This window comes from Protopterus annectens, chromosome 5.part1 (genome assembly GCF_019279795.1).
Source record: "Protopterus annectens isolate FY-2018-M chromosome 5.part1, PAN1.0, whole genome shotgun sequence".
Classification (NCBI taxonomy): Eukaryota; Metazoa; Chordata; order Ceratodontiformes; family Protopteridae; genus Protopterus; species Protopterus annectens.
Window position 1 is genome coordinate 262,360,985 of NC_056736.1, and position 15,535 is coordinate 262,376,519.

The window sequence follows — 15,535 nt, forward strand, 5'->3', positions numbered from 1 at the left end:
GACAGGTATTACCGGGTTCCTGATTCACACCAGTTCCTATACAAAAGCCATGCTGCTGACCCAGAAACTATTTCACAGGGTCCCAAGGGAATTAAGGCCTCTACTGCTAAAAACCCATTACCTTCAGAGAGAGATTCCAGAGCTTTAGAAAGGTGGGGGAAAAAGGTGTATACCTCGGCCACTTTAACCATGAGGGCATTAAACTTGTCAGTTCCATATGTTAAAGTATCAACAGTTTTTGTTATCTCAGATGAAAAGCAAATGACACAACCTGAGCAACCAGATTTAAAAGAGTTGCAGGATTTGTTGCATAGTGCAGAGCAAGTGGGTAAACATACCTTGCAGTGTAGTTTTGATGCTTTAGAGGCCTCATGTAGAGCTGCTGTTACAGGGTCTGTCATACGTAGATATGCTTGGCTCAAAGAGCAAACCTTACCAGATCATGTCAAAGCTAAATTACTTGATGCACCTCTTCAAAAAGATGTATTGTTTGGTGTTAAAGGGCAAGATCAATGCAAACAGTGAAAGATTTCCTACAGGTACAACCTCCACGTTTCAGCAGAAACTGGCCTTCAAAAAGTTGGTCCTTTCCAGCCACGGACAGACCTCAGAGGCAGATACAGGCGCCCGAGGGGTAGAGGGCAATCTCAAGGATCATTCAGAGCCAGACAATGGCAAGCACCAACCACAAGAGGTGGAGAAGATAGATCACAGTCATTCAGAAAACAGACACAATGACTTTCCCCTTTGCATGCCAAGCAAAGCTTTAATGGCAGCACCTTTAGGCAGAAAACTGGCATTATTCTCAAAAAATTGGCATATTGTCACAAAAGACAAATGGATCCTGGACATTATAGACAGAAGCTACAGATTCCACTTTCACACCCTTCCAAAAATGAGAGGCATGCCAAACCTGCCACACAATCAAAGGGCAGAGGCACAAAAACAAATTTCAGCTCTCATGGACATGAAAGCTATTCAAGAGGTACCTGCAAAAGAACAAGGTCAAGGTTTTTATTCCAGACTATTCTTGGTACCAAGGAAGGACAAAGATTGGAGACCTGTTTTAGACCTATCCATCCTAAACATATATTTACACGTACCAAAATTCAAGATGCTCACATTACAGCAGCTTCTTCCCACGCTGGGCGAGGAGTCTTGGCTGGTAACATTGGACCTCAAGGAGGCATATCTGCATGTCCCTATCAGACAAGATTGCAGAAAATACCTCAGATTTCTTGCAGGTTCAACCCATTATCAATTCTCTGCATTACCCTTTGGCTTATCTACTGCGCCCAGAGTGTTTACGAAATGCCTGGCATCAGTAATTGCCTTCTGCAGACTTCAAGGGATACAAATATACCTATATCTGGACGACTGCCTGATCCAAGCGGACAGCAAGCACATACTTCTGAAACACCTGGCGTTTGTAATAAAACTGTTGAACTTTCTGGGATACACAGTCAACAAAAAGAAATCAAAACTAATACCCTCTCAAACAATAATTTTCCTGGGGGCCAGCTTGAATACAAACACCCAGATGGCCTACCTCATGCCAGAGAAACAAGGGCAACTATCTCTATACTTCAGCAAAATGGCAACCTTCACCAGGCTGACTGCAAGGAAAGTCCTGCAGGCTCAGGGGTTCATGTTATCTTGCATCCTGCTGATCCCATGTGCAAAGCTGCATATGAGGAAACTACAATAGTACCTAAAAAACTTATGTTCTCAACACAGCCACAGTTTGGAAACAATTATACCACTCATTCCATGTCTTCAAAAGGAATTTCTGTGGTGGGTTCAAGCATGCCAAAGAAACATAGGTCTCCCCTTCTGCATACCTCAAGCAACTCAAATCATCACAACAGACGCCTCGGACTACGCCTGGGGGGGCACACATTACAGATCAGTGCATTCAGGGAAAATGGTCCCAAAAAGACAAGCACCTACACATCAATCAAAAGGAAATGCTAGCAGTGCAAAATGCTATTATGGCCTTCAAAGACCTACTGCATCCAGGCCAGCTATTGATAAGGACAGACAACACCACAGTGATGTGGTACATAAACAGGGAGGAACTCATTCATACCCCCTGTGCAGACTTGCCATGTCCCTTTGGAACACAGCTCTGGAATTGCAAATCCAACTTGAGGCACAATTCCTGCCAGGGAAGGAAAACACACTGGCAGACAGCCTAAGCAGAAATATGACAGATCCACACGAATGGAAGTTGCATCCTCAAGTTTTCGCAAAAATAACTCTGGCATGGGGACAGCCAGACCTAGATCTCTTTGCTACCCACAGAAATTACCAACTGAAAAAATTCTGCTCAAGGACCTATCATCCACAGGCCTGGAAAGTGGACACACTTTCTTTCAATTGGACAACATTGACAGTCTATGCCTTTCCACCTCTCCCTCTGCTGCCCAAAGGTCTATTAAAAGCCAGAGCAGAGAGGCCAAACATAATTCTCATTGCTCCAGACTGGCCAAGACAACACTGGTATCCACTCCTGAAGAGCCTGACGCATTCCCCACCATGGATCCTGCCTCTAGTGCCTCTTCTGTTGTCCCAGCACAACTTCAAAACTCTTCACAGCCAGCTAAAAACCCTCAATCTAGCCACATGGAGAATCCCTTGATTTCCCAACAGACCCTCCTCTCCAAGGAGGTGCAGGATGTCATCTTGGAGGCCAGAAGACCTTCTACTAGAAAAGCCTACTCCGCCAAATGGAAATAGTTTTGTGCCTGGAATCAGAAAAAGGGCCAGAATCCTTGGGTAATAAATTTACCTCAAATATTACAGTACCTAGCTGAGATGTTAAACAGTGGACTTTCCTTCTCCTCCATCAAGATCCATGCTTCAGCCATTTCTGCACAATACAACACAGATCCTCCTTTATTCTCTCATCCTCTCTTAAGACAGTTCCTCAGAGGGGCTAAGAATATAAAACCCCTAAGGAAACCACCAGTCCCTGCTTGGGACCTCAACTTCATATTGGAAACACTGACCCTGCCTCCATTTAAGCCAGCTGCTTCAACAGAACTACAATATTTGTCATGGAAAACCGCCTTCCTTCTGGCTATCACCTCAGCACGCAGGGTTTCGGAACTACAGGCCCTCATGGCTGTGCAACCTTTCATCATTTTCCATCAAGACAGAGTTTCCTTACGAACCAATCCTTCCTTTATGCCAAAGGTAGTATCCAGTGTAGCCTTGAATCAGACTATCCACTTACCTACCTTTTACCCTAACCCACAAAACAAAGGGGAAAGACTACTACATTCCTTGGACATTCACAGACAACTTTGTTATTATTTGGACAGGACAAAGCCATTCAGAAAATCCGAACAACTCTGTGTCCTATGCTACAGGTGCTCAAGGAAAGGCTATCTCCAAACAGACAGTCTCAAAATGGATAGCCCACTGCATACGCTTTTGTTACTCATTTCATGGAAAAGCTCTGCCTTCAAGCATCAGATCCCACTCCACAAGGGCCACAGCTACCTCTGCAGCTTTCCTCAGGGGGGTTCCTACCAAGGACATTTTGGAAGCAGCCACTTGGAGTTCTGTGCACACTTTCTCCAAACACTATCACCTTCCACTTTACTCTGATTCTAGAGCGGGCTTTGCCACAGCAGTCTTGCAGGGCATCCTTGCTCCTCCTAGTTCCACTTAGTGCCTGCCACCCCTATTTAGCTTTGGGATTCTACCCATCCTTTATGACTGTAGGTGTATGCACGATGAACATAGTACAGTTTTGTACCCACCATAAATGTAGATGTTCGAGTGCTAATACAGCTGCAGTCCAGGTTTCCCTCCCTCCATCCCCTCTTAGGACAGACCTTATGACAAACACCTTCTCATACAACCTGATTGGGGTATTCTTTTATGGTGTATTTGCTTGCAAACTTCTGTTTTTTGATTATTCTCTATTGCATTATTACATAAGTTTATGTTTTGCCTTCCTTCTTGGGGGCACCTGACATCTGGGGCAAGAATAACTGAAGAAGATGGCGTCGGCTGGCTCTTTTATACCCCTGCCGCACTGACGTCAGAGAGGAAGTGACGACTACCGACGCCAGACCTAGACTGGAATTTGGCCGACCGAGGACCCGCCTGACGGCAGGATAACCCATCTGTTATGACTGCAGCTGTATTAGCACTCGAACATCTACATTTATGGTAGGTACAAAACTGTACTTTCTACTGTCCTGAAAAGTGTACACTGGTGTGCCACCCAGGATTGAGGGTGGTAGGGATGCAACCCATCAGTGAGAATAAATGGTGAGATTTAACAACTTCACATAAAGAAGTTATTTACTTACCATAACGTTCCATGTGAGTTGTTTACCTTGCCTTTATTCTCACGTCCCTCCCTCCATCCCCCACCTGGCTGACAGTTGACTTAAAGGCTGGTATCATCCTGGTTGTTCAATTCTTATTATTTTTCTTCCTTTTTGGGAGAGTGGGTGTCTTCCAGGGATGTAGTACACGCAGAAAACAAGATCTGAGGTAATTCCAGCAGTTAATCATGTGATAAGGGGCTTGGTCTCAAAATATTACTAAACCGTGAGCTTTGCTATCGGCCGTGTCGGAGCCGAGGATCAGCTCCAAACCATCAGTGAGAATAAAGGCGAGATAAACAACTCAAATTGAACGTTATTGTAAGTGGTTTTATGTATTACATATATTAGAGGTGTTTGCAGTCATGTGACTTGGTTGTAACTTATTGGTTCACTGCTGGTATTCAAATGATTGGTATGTGTGGTTAAACAATTCTGATGAAGTCCTGTATAGGATGAAAGGACTTAGTCATGTCTTGTCAATAAAGTTCTCATAGTGTCACTATGAGTATTGTTGATTTTACGATGGGTGTAAGTTCTTACTCTGCACTTGCTTTTTCTTAGTTTTTCTTTGTTGTGGTGTTCATTGAGTATTAATGTTGACTATTGAGATTCCTGCCGGAAGTGGCCTGATGGCTGACTTGGATACCAGTGGACTCCCTTCTCCTGCCGATGACAAGTGTCAGTAGTGTAAGGGACATTGGCTGGTGCCACCTTCTAATCTTATTGTAATTTGATGAGAAGAATCTTGAGTGAGTTGTTTGCATGGTCAGTACGTCTGTTTGGTCTGAAACCAGAGTTTGCAGAAATGTACCTTGGTAGGAAATCGTTCTCTTTTCAGTGTTACTTTTACAGCTTTTGATGTTGTAGATGTGTGGTATTAAAATTAATAACTACCAGGTGCAGATAATGAATTTTGCTGCAGCCACAACTGACTGTTTTGTAGTCCCCTTTCATCCAGATCTCTACAGAGGATAATGCTCTTCTGTTCAATGTTACAGTATTCTTTACATATGGGTTGTATTCTGCCCTATGACCCGACGTCCGGCCAGTATACAAAAGCTTCAAGCTACTGCTGGTACATGGATGTCGCACGTCTGTTTTGACAATGTTGACCATAAAAGGATGTCTGCACGTACCATCCTCAAAACTTTTATGCCGCCATTTGGAAGGTTGACTCCTATTCGGTCTGCAGTCTGATTTTGTTGGTGGGTTGCCACCAGCTCAGATAAGTGCCCCGTTGGGGATTTTATTTCTTAGTACTGCCTTTTGTTCATGTCATCCAGGAAGGGCAAGTGGTAGGTGTGGAAGTCCGATTCCACATAAAGATAGCCATGAGCTCTGTTTTTTCTGTTTAGGGCCTAGTCACGAGCATCAATCCTGTTCTGTCTGTCAGGCCATTATGCCTAAAACATTGTGCATTTATCTTTTGGCTCTGAATCTGTATCCTGAGAATCAGAGGCTCAAACATCTGGCTAAAGACCTTATGGAGGGTGCCGAGGTTCCTTTGGCCAAGCTGACTTTGAAGAGAAAGTCGAGTAAGCTGAAGCCTGAATCCTCTTCCACTGTGCCTTCTGCCTCAGATCTACCTCTTGAGGTCTGTGAAGACCCTGTGGTATGCTAGGAGGTTGAGTCTGCTGCTTTGGCAGGTACTTCAGCGGAATCTGCTAGGGGAACAGTTTCCAGCATGTCTAAGGTTTTGCAGATGTTCTTTTCTGGCAATATGGGGGAACCACGGCTCATTGGGTTAGAGGACTCTGGCGACGTCCATTCCGCTGATGCGACTAGGGGTCTGGCTTAGTCTGCCGTTAGGCTTGCATCATGTTCCTCCTCTTTTTTTTTTTTTTCCCCCTCTTCCAGAAAGGTATGTTAAGAAGAAGCAGAAAACTAAGAACCCTAGCATTCCTTCTTCCTCTCCTCAGTCAGATTGGAAAGCTTTTTCTCAGGGTCTTTTTAAGGCCTTGATGGCCTTGAAACTTACTTCCCATCTGCCTTCTTTTTTTTCCTCCCCAGTTCAGGCTACTGTCTCAGGTACCTGATCCTGCTTCTGAGCACTCCTCTTCTGATTATGACTCTCTAGCATATTCCAGCCAATTTGCTTCACCTTTGCAATATGCATCTCCTGAGGGGGAATGTAATGGAGTAGATTCACCTCGGGAGGAAATTTCCTTTGTATAAGCCATTACTAAGTTGAGGGAGTTCTTCAAATGGGATTGTTCCCAGATTTCTGAAGAACGGAAGAGATACTATGACCTCATTTAGATGGTGGAGGTTCCCTCACCCTCCGCAGCCCCTCCAGTACTTCTAGCTTTCTTAGATGCATTTGCTTCTAAAACACATGAATCTCAGGCTCCAGCTCCTAAGAGACCTGACCAGTTTTATAAGGTCCCTGATGATTGTAAGTTTCTCTACAAGTGCTCCTCTGCAGCTCCAGCAATGATTTCCTTAGCTTCAGATAAGTCTTCCCAGTTATCCCCTTCTGCCAAGCTTCCTCCATCTGATAAGAAGAGCAAGATTCTTGAGAAACTGGGTAAAAAGATATATACTTCCACTTTAGCAACTGGGGCTATTTATTACCAGATGTGTGTGTCCAGGTACTCCTTAGCTTTGCTTTCTTAAGCCTCTTGGGCCTTATCTTCTTTGGCAGATTCTGAGGTTAAAACACAGGTTGTGTCTCATTTGGCAGCTTCTTCTCAGGTGTCTAGGCATTCCATTAAGTGCAGCTGTGATGTTGCTGAGGCATCATCTAGAGCTGCTGCTTCTGCCTCTGTGCTTGGGAGGCATTCATGGCTGAGACTTCAGTCATTACTTGATGACAAGTTACTAGATGCTCCTTTCGACAAGACTGCTCTTTTTGGTTCAGCAGCCGCAGAGCTGTTTAAGATCTGCAAGAGAAAGGAAAGGAACTCCAAAGATCGTAAACATCTCTTTGTTTCTCCAGATGTTCTTCGTATTTCACTGTTGCAGTCATCACATTTGGGTTATCCTGCCAGGGGTAGCCCTCAGTTGGCCTGAATACCAGAGGCTTACTATTTCTGCGTCTGTTGCTGTTGCTCCAGGACTGACGTCAGGTAGTCAGTGGTATAAAATCAGACAGCCCACGCCATTACATCAGTCTTTCTTGTCAAGGAGCCCAAAGCAGAAGCAGTTTGCATGCGTGCCGGTCGGCCGCTACCGGGGTTTTTGTTTCCGAATTGAAGTTGGTCTTCTAAAGCGAAGTACCCTGTTGGGGATCCTTTTTTCTTGCTTTAACCGATGTCAGAAAAAGATAACAATTGTGTCGCCTGTATAAAGTAAATACCACACCGAGACTTCCATTCTTACTGCATCACCTGTTTAGGCCCAGACCACGACGTCCCTCGCTGCCGCTTTTTTACTTCGTTCAACGCCAGAACTATACGTCTTTGGGCTCTTATTGTAGCTAGATATTTTCACTCTCAGTCCTCTAATTCTGATATGGCTTTAAGCCATCTGACTACCGATCTTCCGAAAAAATGTAAGGATAAAGACAAGAGACCGCACAGGTCAAAAACTGCTGACGAAGCTTCCGTTAAGTTAGTAGTCACTTCACCGGTCCTCAATGAGGTGCTTTCACAGCCCCTGATGCCCGCTTCTTTGGATTCGCAGGCCACTACCGATACCCTTTCGGAGTCCGGCATGCTGTGAGACTCTTTGACTAAGGATCCTGCGGATGTCTACCTTGGATGGGTCTGGAGCCACTGAGCAGGCACTGGCTTCCGAGGAAGTACTTCGCACTACCAATACTTGACACAAACTGATTACTTCTTTTGCGTCTTAAGTTCTTTCTAAAACTGCCAGGTTTCTAAGGCCCAGGGTACGAACTACGCCCAAAAGAACGACTACCCAAGCTCAGGCACCTGTTTCCTTGCCTCAATCTCAAATGCTTAACATGGCGAAAGACCTTATTATGGGAAGCCAGGCTACCCTTTCCAAAAGAAAGAGACTTGTTTCCAGTAGTTTTATCTGAACAGGAGTCCAATGATTCTGATTCTTCTGAATATGAAAACATGCAACCCCTCTCTGCTTATGAGGATTCTGATGCAGAGGAATTCATTCCTTCTGCCCCTCCACCTGAGGATTTTTCATTTGGTGAAACTCTTCATACTTTAAGGGAGCATTTTCTATGGGAATGTCAGGACTACCCTCAGTCAAAAAAAGAGACTGAATTCTTAAATTTACCACAGTACAGACCTTTGGCCATTCCTCCTGTCCTGGATGTTGTTGTTAATGTTTTTATGGAGTCTAGTTTGACTCCTGACACCCTTCCTCTTGCTCCAAGGAAACCTGACAGGTACTACAGAGTCCCCTGACTCGCACAAATTCCTTTTCAAAAATCTTACTGCTGATCCAGAGGTCATCTCTCAAGGACCTAAAGGAATTCGAGCAACCTCAGCTAAGAATCCCACCCACTCAGACAGGGATTCCCGAGCTTTAGACACATGGGGTAAAAAAGTATACATCTCTGCTACTCTTGCTATTAGAGCACTAAATTGCCAGTTCCATATGCTGGAATATCAGCAGCATACCATGAAACTCTCAAACAAAAAATGTCTTCCTTTCCTGCTTGTGCAGAAAATAAAGAATTACAAGAGCTTATGCATTCTGCAAGCCAAGTTACTAAGCACACCTTGCAATGTGCTTGACGCCCTTGCAGGGCACCAATCACTGGTTCTGTCCTTAGAAGATATGCTTGGCTTAAGGACCAGACCATGTCAATTCAAAGATGTCCTTCAAGGATGCATCTGCAGTCCTAACATATGGATTGTCCTGCCTCAGGCAGCCCTTCGGTCGGCCGGATTCCAAAGTCTGGGTCTGGCCTCGGCTGATGTCGCACTTCACCTGACGTCACAGCTGCTGGGGTATAAAGGCATCAGCCGACGCCATTTTCCCCAGTCTTTCTTGCCGCGTGGTGCCCGAAGCAGAAGCTGTTCGCAAGTGCCGGTCGGTCAGATCCAGAGATTTCTACTACCGAAGACTTCTAAAAAGCTAAGTACCCCGTTGGGGACTCTTTCTTGCCTCAGCCGATGTCAGAAAAAGTAAATAATTGTTTAACTTGTGGGAAACAAATACCTCATAAGGATTTCCACTCTTACTGCCTTCCTTGCTTAGGCCCAGACCACGACGTATCAGCTTGTTTAGCCTGTGCTTCCTTCAACCGACGGACACTTAGACGTCGGTCGGAGTTTGCAGAGGAGTTTTTTGGTCCCGCTTTTGCTTACAAAATGCCGTCGGAGACTCCGACTACACAATTAGCTAAAAAACGCAAGGAAAAGGACCGACACTCGCGGCCCGCGGTTTCGGCTGAAACCACGGTTAGGCCAACCGCGAGTGTCTCTGTTTCGGCTGAAACCAAGTCCTCGGTTCTTCCTACGGCCGAAAGCATGCCTCCTATAGCCGAGGCCTCACAGAGCATGGTTGAATCTGCTACTGAATTTACTGCTACAGAAGCAGGCACCCAGGACTTGTCAGACACTATTCCTTTAGACATATCTACCCCTGCACGTGGGGCTGCTAGACCCCCGGCTTCTATGTCCATCAAGGCTTTTGCCAGGGCTAAAGCAGCTAAATCTTCTAAGGCCTTATCTGCTAAAACTCCCTCACATAGGCCTGCCTTCAGTTCACAAATACTCAGCCTGGCTGAGGATCTCATTTCTTTGATCACGGGATCCCAACCTCACCCAGACAGGGCCTCTCAGCCCCCTTCAGATAAGAGGCCTAGGACTGAACCCCCGGAACCTGTCTCTACAGACTACTCCTCGGATGACTCAGACATTTCAGCCCCTCAGGAAGGCCCATATTCTCCTTATGAGGATTCTGATGCAGAAGACTCCATTCCTTCTGCTTCTCCTCCTGAAGAATTTTCTTTTGGGGAAACCTTACATGCTATGAGGGAACATTTCCAATGGCAGGGCCAGGATTTTTCAGATTCAAGGAAAAGGCTAAGGACTTTTTTACACTTACCACAGCATAGGCCTTTAGCCATTCCTCCAGTACTAACAGTTGTTGATGATGCATTTAATGATGCCTGTACTGCACCTGATTCTCTTCCTCCGGCCCCTGCCAAGCCTGACAGATATTACAGGGTCCCGGACACACACTACCATTTGTATAAGGCTCCTGTTGCAGACCCCGAAACCATTTCACAGGGCCCTAAAGGTGTGGCAGCTGCTTCTGCCAAAAACCCTCTTCCCTCTGAAAGGTAATCTAGAGCTTTAGAGAGATGGGGTAAAAAGGTTTATACTTCTGCTGCTCTTTCTGCTAGGGCCTTAAACTGTCAATTTCACATGATTCAGTATCAGGAATTTTTGTTAGACCAGCTTAATAAAAAACTGTCCTCTCCTGAACCTATAGACCGCAAGTCCCTTCAGGATTTGGTACATAACTCTCAGCAGGTCAGTAACCGTTTCTTAAAATGTGGCTATGATGCACTGGAGGCTTCCTTTAGATCAGCTATGACTGGAACAGTGATTCGAAGACATGCACGGTTAAAAGAACAATCCTTACCAGACCATGTTAAATCAAAACTCCTAGATGCTCCCATGGAGAAACAAAGTTTGTTTGACTCCCCTGCACAGGAGGTTCTAAAGAAGGTGGAAGAAAAAGCAAAATCTGTCCAAACAGTCAAGGATTTCTTACAGGTCCAACCTCCGAGGTTTAGCAGAAATTGGCCTTCGAAGAATTGGTCCTTTCCAGACAGCTCCAGAGCACAGAGAGGCAGAAATAGACGCCCAAGAGGCAGAGGTCAATCTAGGGGTGCCTACAGGGGACGTCAGTGGCAATCTACCAGTCAGAGAAGTACTGCCACAGATTCAACTACAACCACTTCCACAGGACAGACACAATGACTTGGCTCTGATACCGCCTACCAGGGAACAACTGGAAGCTCCCTTGGGCGGAAAGCTAGCCTTATTTTCCGACAACTGGCATTACATTACAGGAGACAAATGGACTTTACAAACAATAGACAAGGGCTACAGGTTTCACTTCCACACTCTACCAAAAAAGAGGGGAATGCCAAACCTACCACCAAGCCAAAAAAACAGACGCTCTAAGACAAATCAACAACTTATTAAGGATGAGAGCTATAGAAAAGGTGGCACCTATGGAACAAGGCCAAGGATTTTACTCCAGGCTTTTCCTTGTACCAAGAAAAGAAAATTAATGGAGACCTATTCTCGACTTGTCCGCACTGAACACATACCTCATTGTTCCAAAATTCAAAATGCTGACCCTCCAGCAGCTTCTTCCCATGCTGGGCAAGGAGTCTTGGCTGGTGACTCTAGATCTTAAGGAGGCATACCTGCACGTCCCTATACGACCAGATTGCAGAAGACACCTCAGATTTCTTGCAGGATCAGAGCATTATCAATTCTCAGCATTGCCCTCTGGCTTATCTACTGCACCCAGAGTATTCACGAAATGCCTGGCATCAGTAATTGCTCATTGCAGGCTTCAGGGAATTCAAATTTACCCATACCTGGACGACTGCCTAATACAAGTGGACAACAAGGCAAAATTAACAAAAGATTTGGAAAATGTCATACAACTGTTGCAAGCCTTGGGATACACAGTCAACATGCAAAAGTCAAGACTAGTACCATCCCAAAGGATAACATTCTTGGGTGCAGAACTGGACACATCAACTCGGATGGCTTTTCTCACAGAAGAAAAACAAAAGCAACTACCAGGCTACTTCATGACATTAACAAAACAAACTCAGCTTACTGCAAGGAAAGTCCTGCAAGCCCTGGGTTACATGGCATCCTGCATAATATTGATTCCGCATGCCAGGCTGCATATGAGAAAGTTACAATGGTACCTAAGGAATGTATGGTCTCAACACAAGCACAGTCTAGAAGCCCAGATTCCAATAATTCCATGCCTGAAGCAAGAATTCCTGTGGTGGGCTCAGGCCTGTCAGTTGAACAGAGGATTGCCTTTCCACAAACCTCATCCAAGCCAGACCATCACCACGGACGCCTCAGACCTAGGCTGGGGGGCACACATGGTGGACAAATGTATACAAGGCCTATGGACCCAAGACCAGCTGAATCTACACATAAATCTAAAGGAGATGCTGGCAGTGAAACATGCGATCCAGGCATTCAGACCACTCCTTCAACAGGGTCATCTGCTGATAAGGACGGACAATACCACAGTCATGTGGTACATCAACAAACAGGGAGGTACACACTCGTATCTCTATGCCGGATGGCAATGGACCTGTGGAATGTGGCCCTGAATCTCAACATTCAACTTCAGGCCAGATTTGTACCAGGAAAAGAAAATTCTGTAGCGGACACCTTAAGCAGAACTACCACGGATGCTCACGAATGGATGCTGCATCCAGATATATTCAAAGTCATAACAATGAAATGGGGACTACCAGAAATAGACCTGTTCGCCTCCCCACACAACCACCAATTGAAGAAATTCTGCACAAGAGCATACCACCCACTTGCTTGGAGGGTGGACTCCCTTTCCTTCAGCTGGAAAAACCTGACAGCATATGCATTCCCACCTCTTCCTTTGATGTACCAAGTCCTACTGAAGATCAGAGAGGATCAGCCAAGGGTAATACTGATAGCTCCAGACTGGCCAAGGCAGCATTGGTACCCACTACTGAGAAGCATGTCTCGGACACACACATGGCATCTACCTCTATGTCCCTTACTTCTAACACAGAACAACTACAAGATCCTACATCCAAACTTGAAAACACTGCAGCTAGCTGCTTGGAATATTGCATAAAACAAAATAACCCAGATTTATCTCAGAGGGTTAAGGACATTTTCCTGGAGGCACGCAGACCCTCCACAAGGAAAACTTATTCAGCCAAGTGGAAAAGATACCTCATTTGGAGTGCAGCAAAGGGAGAAAATGTCTCATTGGCAAACATAGCACACATCCTGGAATACTTAGCAGAACTGTTCCACAATGGCCTGTCTTACTCCTCCATTAAGATTCATGCATCAGCAATTTCAGCAGAATACAACATGGATCCTCCTGTCTTTTCTCATCCTCTACTCGGGCAGTTCTTGAGTGGAATCAAAAATGTAAAACCTCCAAGGAAACCACCTTTACCTACATGGGATCTCAACTTTGTGCTGGAAAAGTTAACACTTCCCCCTTTTGAACCAGCAGCAACAGCAGAACTACAGTTCTTGTCTTGGAAAACTTTCCTGCTAGCAATCACTTCAGCAAGAAGGGTATCTGAGTTACAGGTATTAATGGCAGTACAACCTTTCCTTATCTTCCATCAGGATAGAGTCTCTCTGAGAACTAACCCTACCTTTATGCCAAAAGTGGTCTCCAGAGTTGCATTGAACCAAGCGATACATTTACCTACATTCTTCCCCAACCCACAGAACAGGGGGGAAAGACTGCTACATACCTTGGATGTGCACAGACAATTACGCTACTATCTGGACAGAACTAAGACCAGCAGAAAAACTGACCAGCTTCTGGTAGCATATGCAACAGGAATGCAAGGAAAGCAATTTCAAAACAGACAATCTCAAAATGGATAGGAAATTGTATTCGATTTTGTTACTCTTTTCATGGAAAGACAACTCCTGAAAATATCAGACCTCATTCCACAAGAGCTACAGCCACCACTACAGCTTTCCTACGAGGAGTGGCTACCAAAGACATTTTAGAAGCTGCTACTTGGAGCTCCGTGCATACATTTGCCAAGCATTATAATCTTCCCTTATACTCTAGATCCCGAGCAGGTTTTGCAACTGCTGTTTTGCAAGGGATCTTAACTACACCATCTTTATCTTAGTGCCTCCTCCCCCAGTTTGGCTATGGTATTCTACCCATATGTTAGGACTGCAGATGCATCCTTGAAGGACATAGTACAGATGTCCTTCAAGGATGCATCTGCAGTCCTTACAAATGGGTTGTCCTGTCGTCAGGCAGCCCTTCGGTCGGCCGGATTCCAAAGTCTGGGTCTGGCTTCGGCTGGTGTCGCACTTCACCCGACGTCATCGCTGCAGTTTTTCGGGTATAAAGGCATCAGCCGACGCCATTTTCCTCTGTCTTTCTTGCCGCGTGGCGCCCGAAGCAGAAGCTGTTCGCAAGTGCCGGTCGGTCAGATCCAGAGATTACTACTACCGAATACTACTTCGAAGACTTCTAAAAAGCTAAGTACCCTGTTGGGGACTCTTTCTTGCCTCAGCCGATGTCAGAGAAAGTGAATAACTGTTTATCTTGTGGGAAACAAATACCTCATAAAGATTTCCACTCCTACTGCATACATTGTTTAGGCCCAGACCACGACGTAGCAGCTTGTCTAGCCTGTGCTTCTTTTAACCGACGGACGCTTAGACGTCGGAGTTTGCTGAACAGATTTTCGGCTCTGATTTTGCCTATATTATGCCGTCGGATCCTCCGACAACGCAAATTACCAAAAAACGCAAAGAAAAGGACCGACACTCGCGGTCCGCGGTTTCGGCCGAAACCGTGATTAAGCAAACCGCGAGTGTCTCGGTTTTGGCCGAAGCCGAGCAAGCGGTTCTTTCTTCAGCCGAAACCATGCCTTCTACCGAGGCCTCCTCTAACCTGGTAGAATCGGCTTCTGAAATCCAACCTTCTGTTGCGGTTTCTCAGGAATTATCAGACACTATTCCCCTGGATATTTCAACCCCCTGCACGTGGAGCTGCTAGGCCTCCTGCAGCCATGTCTAGTAAGGCCTTTGCCAGGGCTAAAGCAGCCAAAGCTTCAAAAACGGTGCCTGCCAAACCCCCCTCACGCAGGCCCAGCACCAGCTCCCATATGCTTTCTTTGGCTGAAGATCTCATTTCTTTAATTCGTGGATCTCAGCCTCATCCAGACAGGACCTCTCACCCACCTCCAGAAAAGAGGCCTAGAGCAGAGCCAGTATCCACAGATGATTCCTCTGATGACTTAGAACATACAGACCCTCCTGAGGCTCCTTATTCCCCTTACGAAGACTCTGATGCTGAAGAGTCCATTCCTTCAGCCTCTCCACCTGAGGAATTTTCCTTTGGGGAAACCTTGCATGCTATGAGGGAACAATTTCAGTGGCAGGGCCAAGATTTCTCAGACTCCAGAAAAAGGCTTAGAACCTTTCTACATTTGCCACAACATAGGCCTTTAGCTATACCTCCAGTTCTTTCTGTTGTAGATGATGCATTTAATG

The 15,535-nt window shown here is 45.6% G+C and overlaps 1 protein-coding gene across 1 annotated transcript in view; it reads left to right on the top strand.

Moving 5' to 3' along the window:
- The first annotated feature begins 6,608 nt into the window (after positions 1 to 6,608).
- The window catches only part of LOC122803142 (vang-like protein 1), a 644,451-nt gene continuing 635,524 nt past the window's right edge, over positions 6,609 to 15,535 (top strand). The window contains exons 1-2 of the mRNA XM_044072763.1: positions 6,609 to 6,876; positions 6,994 to 7,296. Coding sequence (XP_043928698.1) covers positions 6,609 to 6,876; positions 6,994 to 7,296 — 571 coding nt within the window. The remainder of the gene's footprint in view (positions 6,877 to 6,993; positions 7,297 to 15,535) is intronic.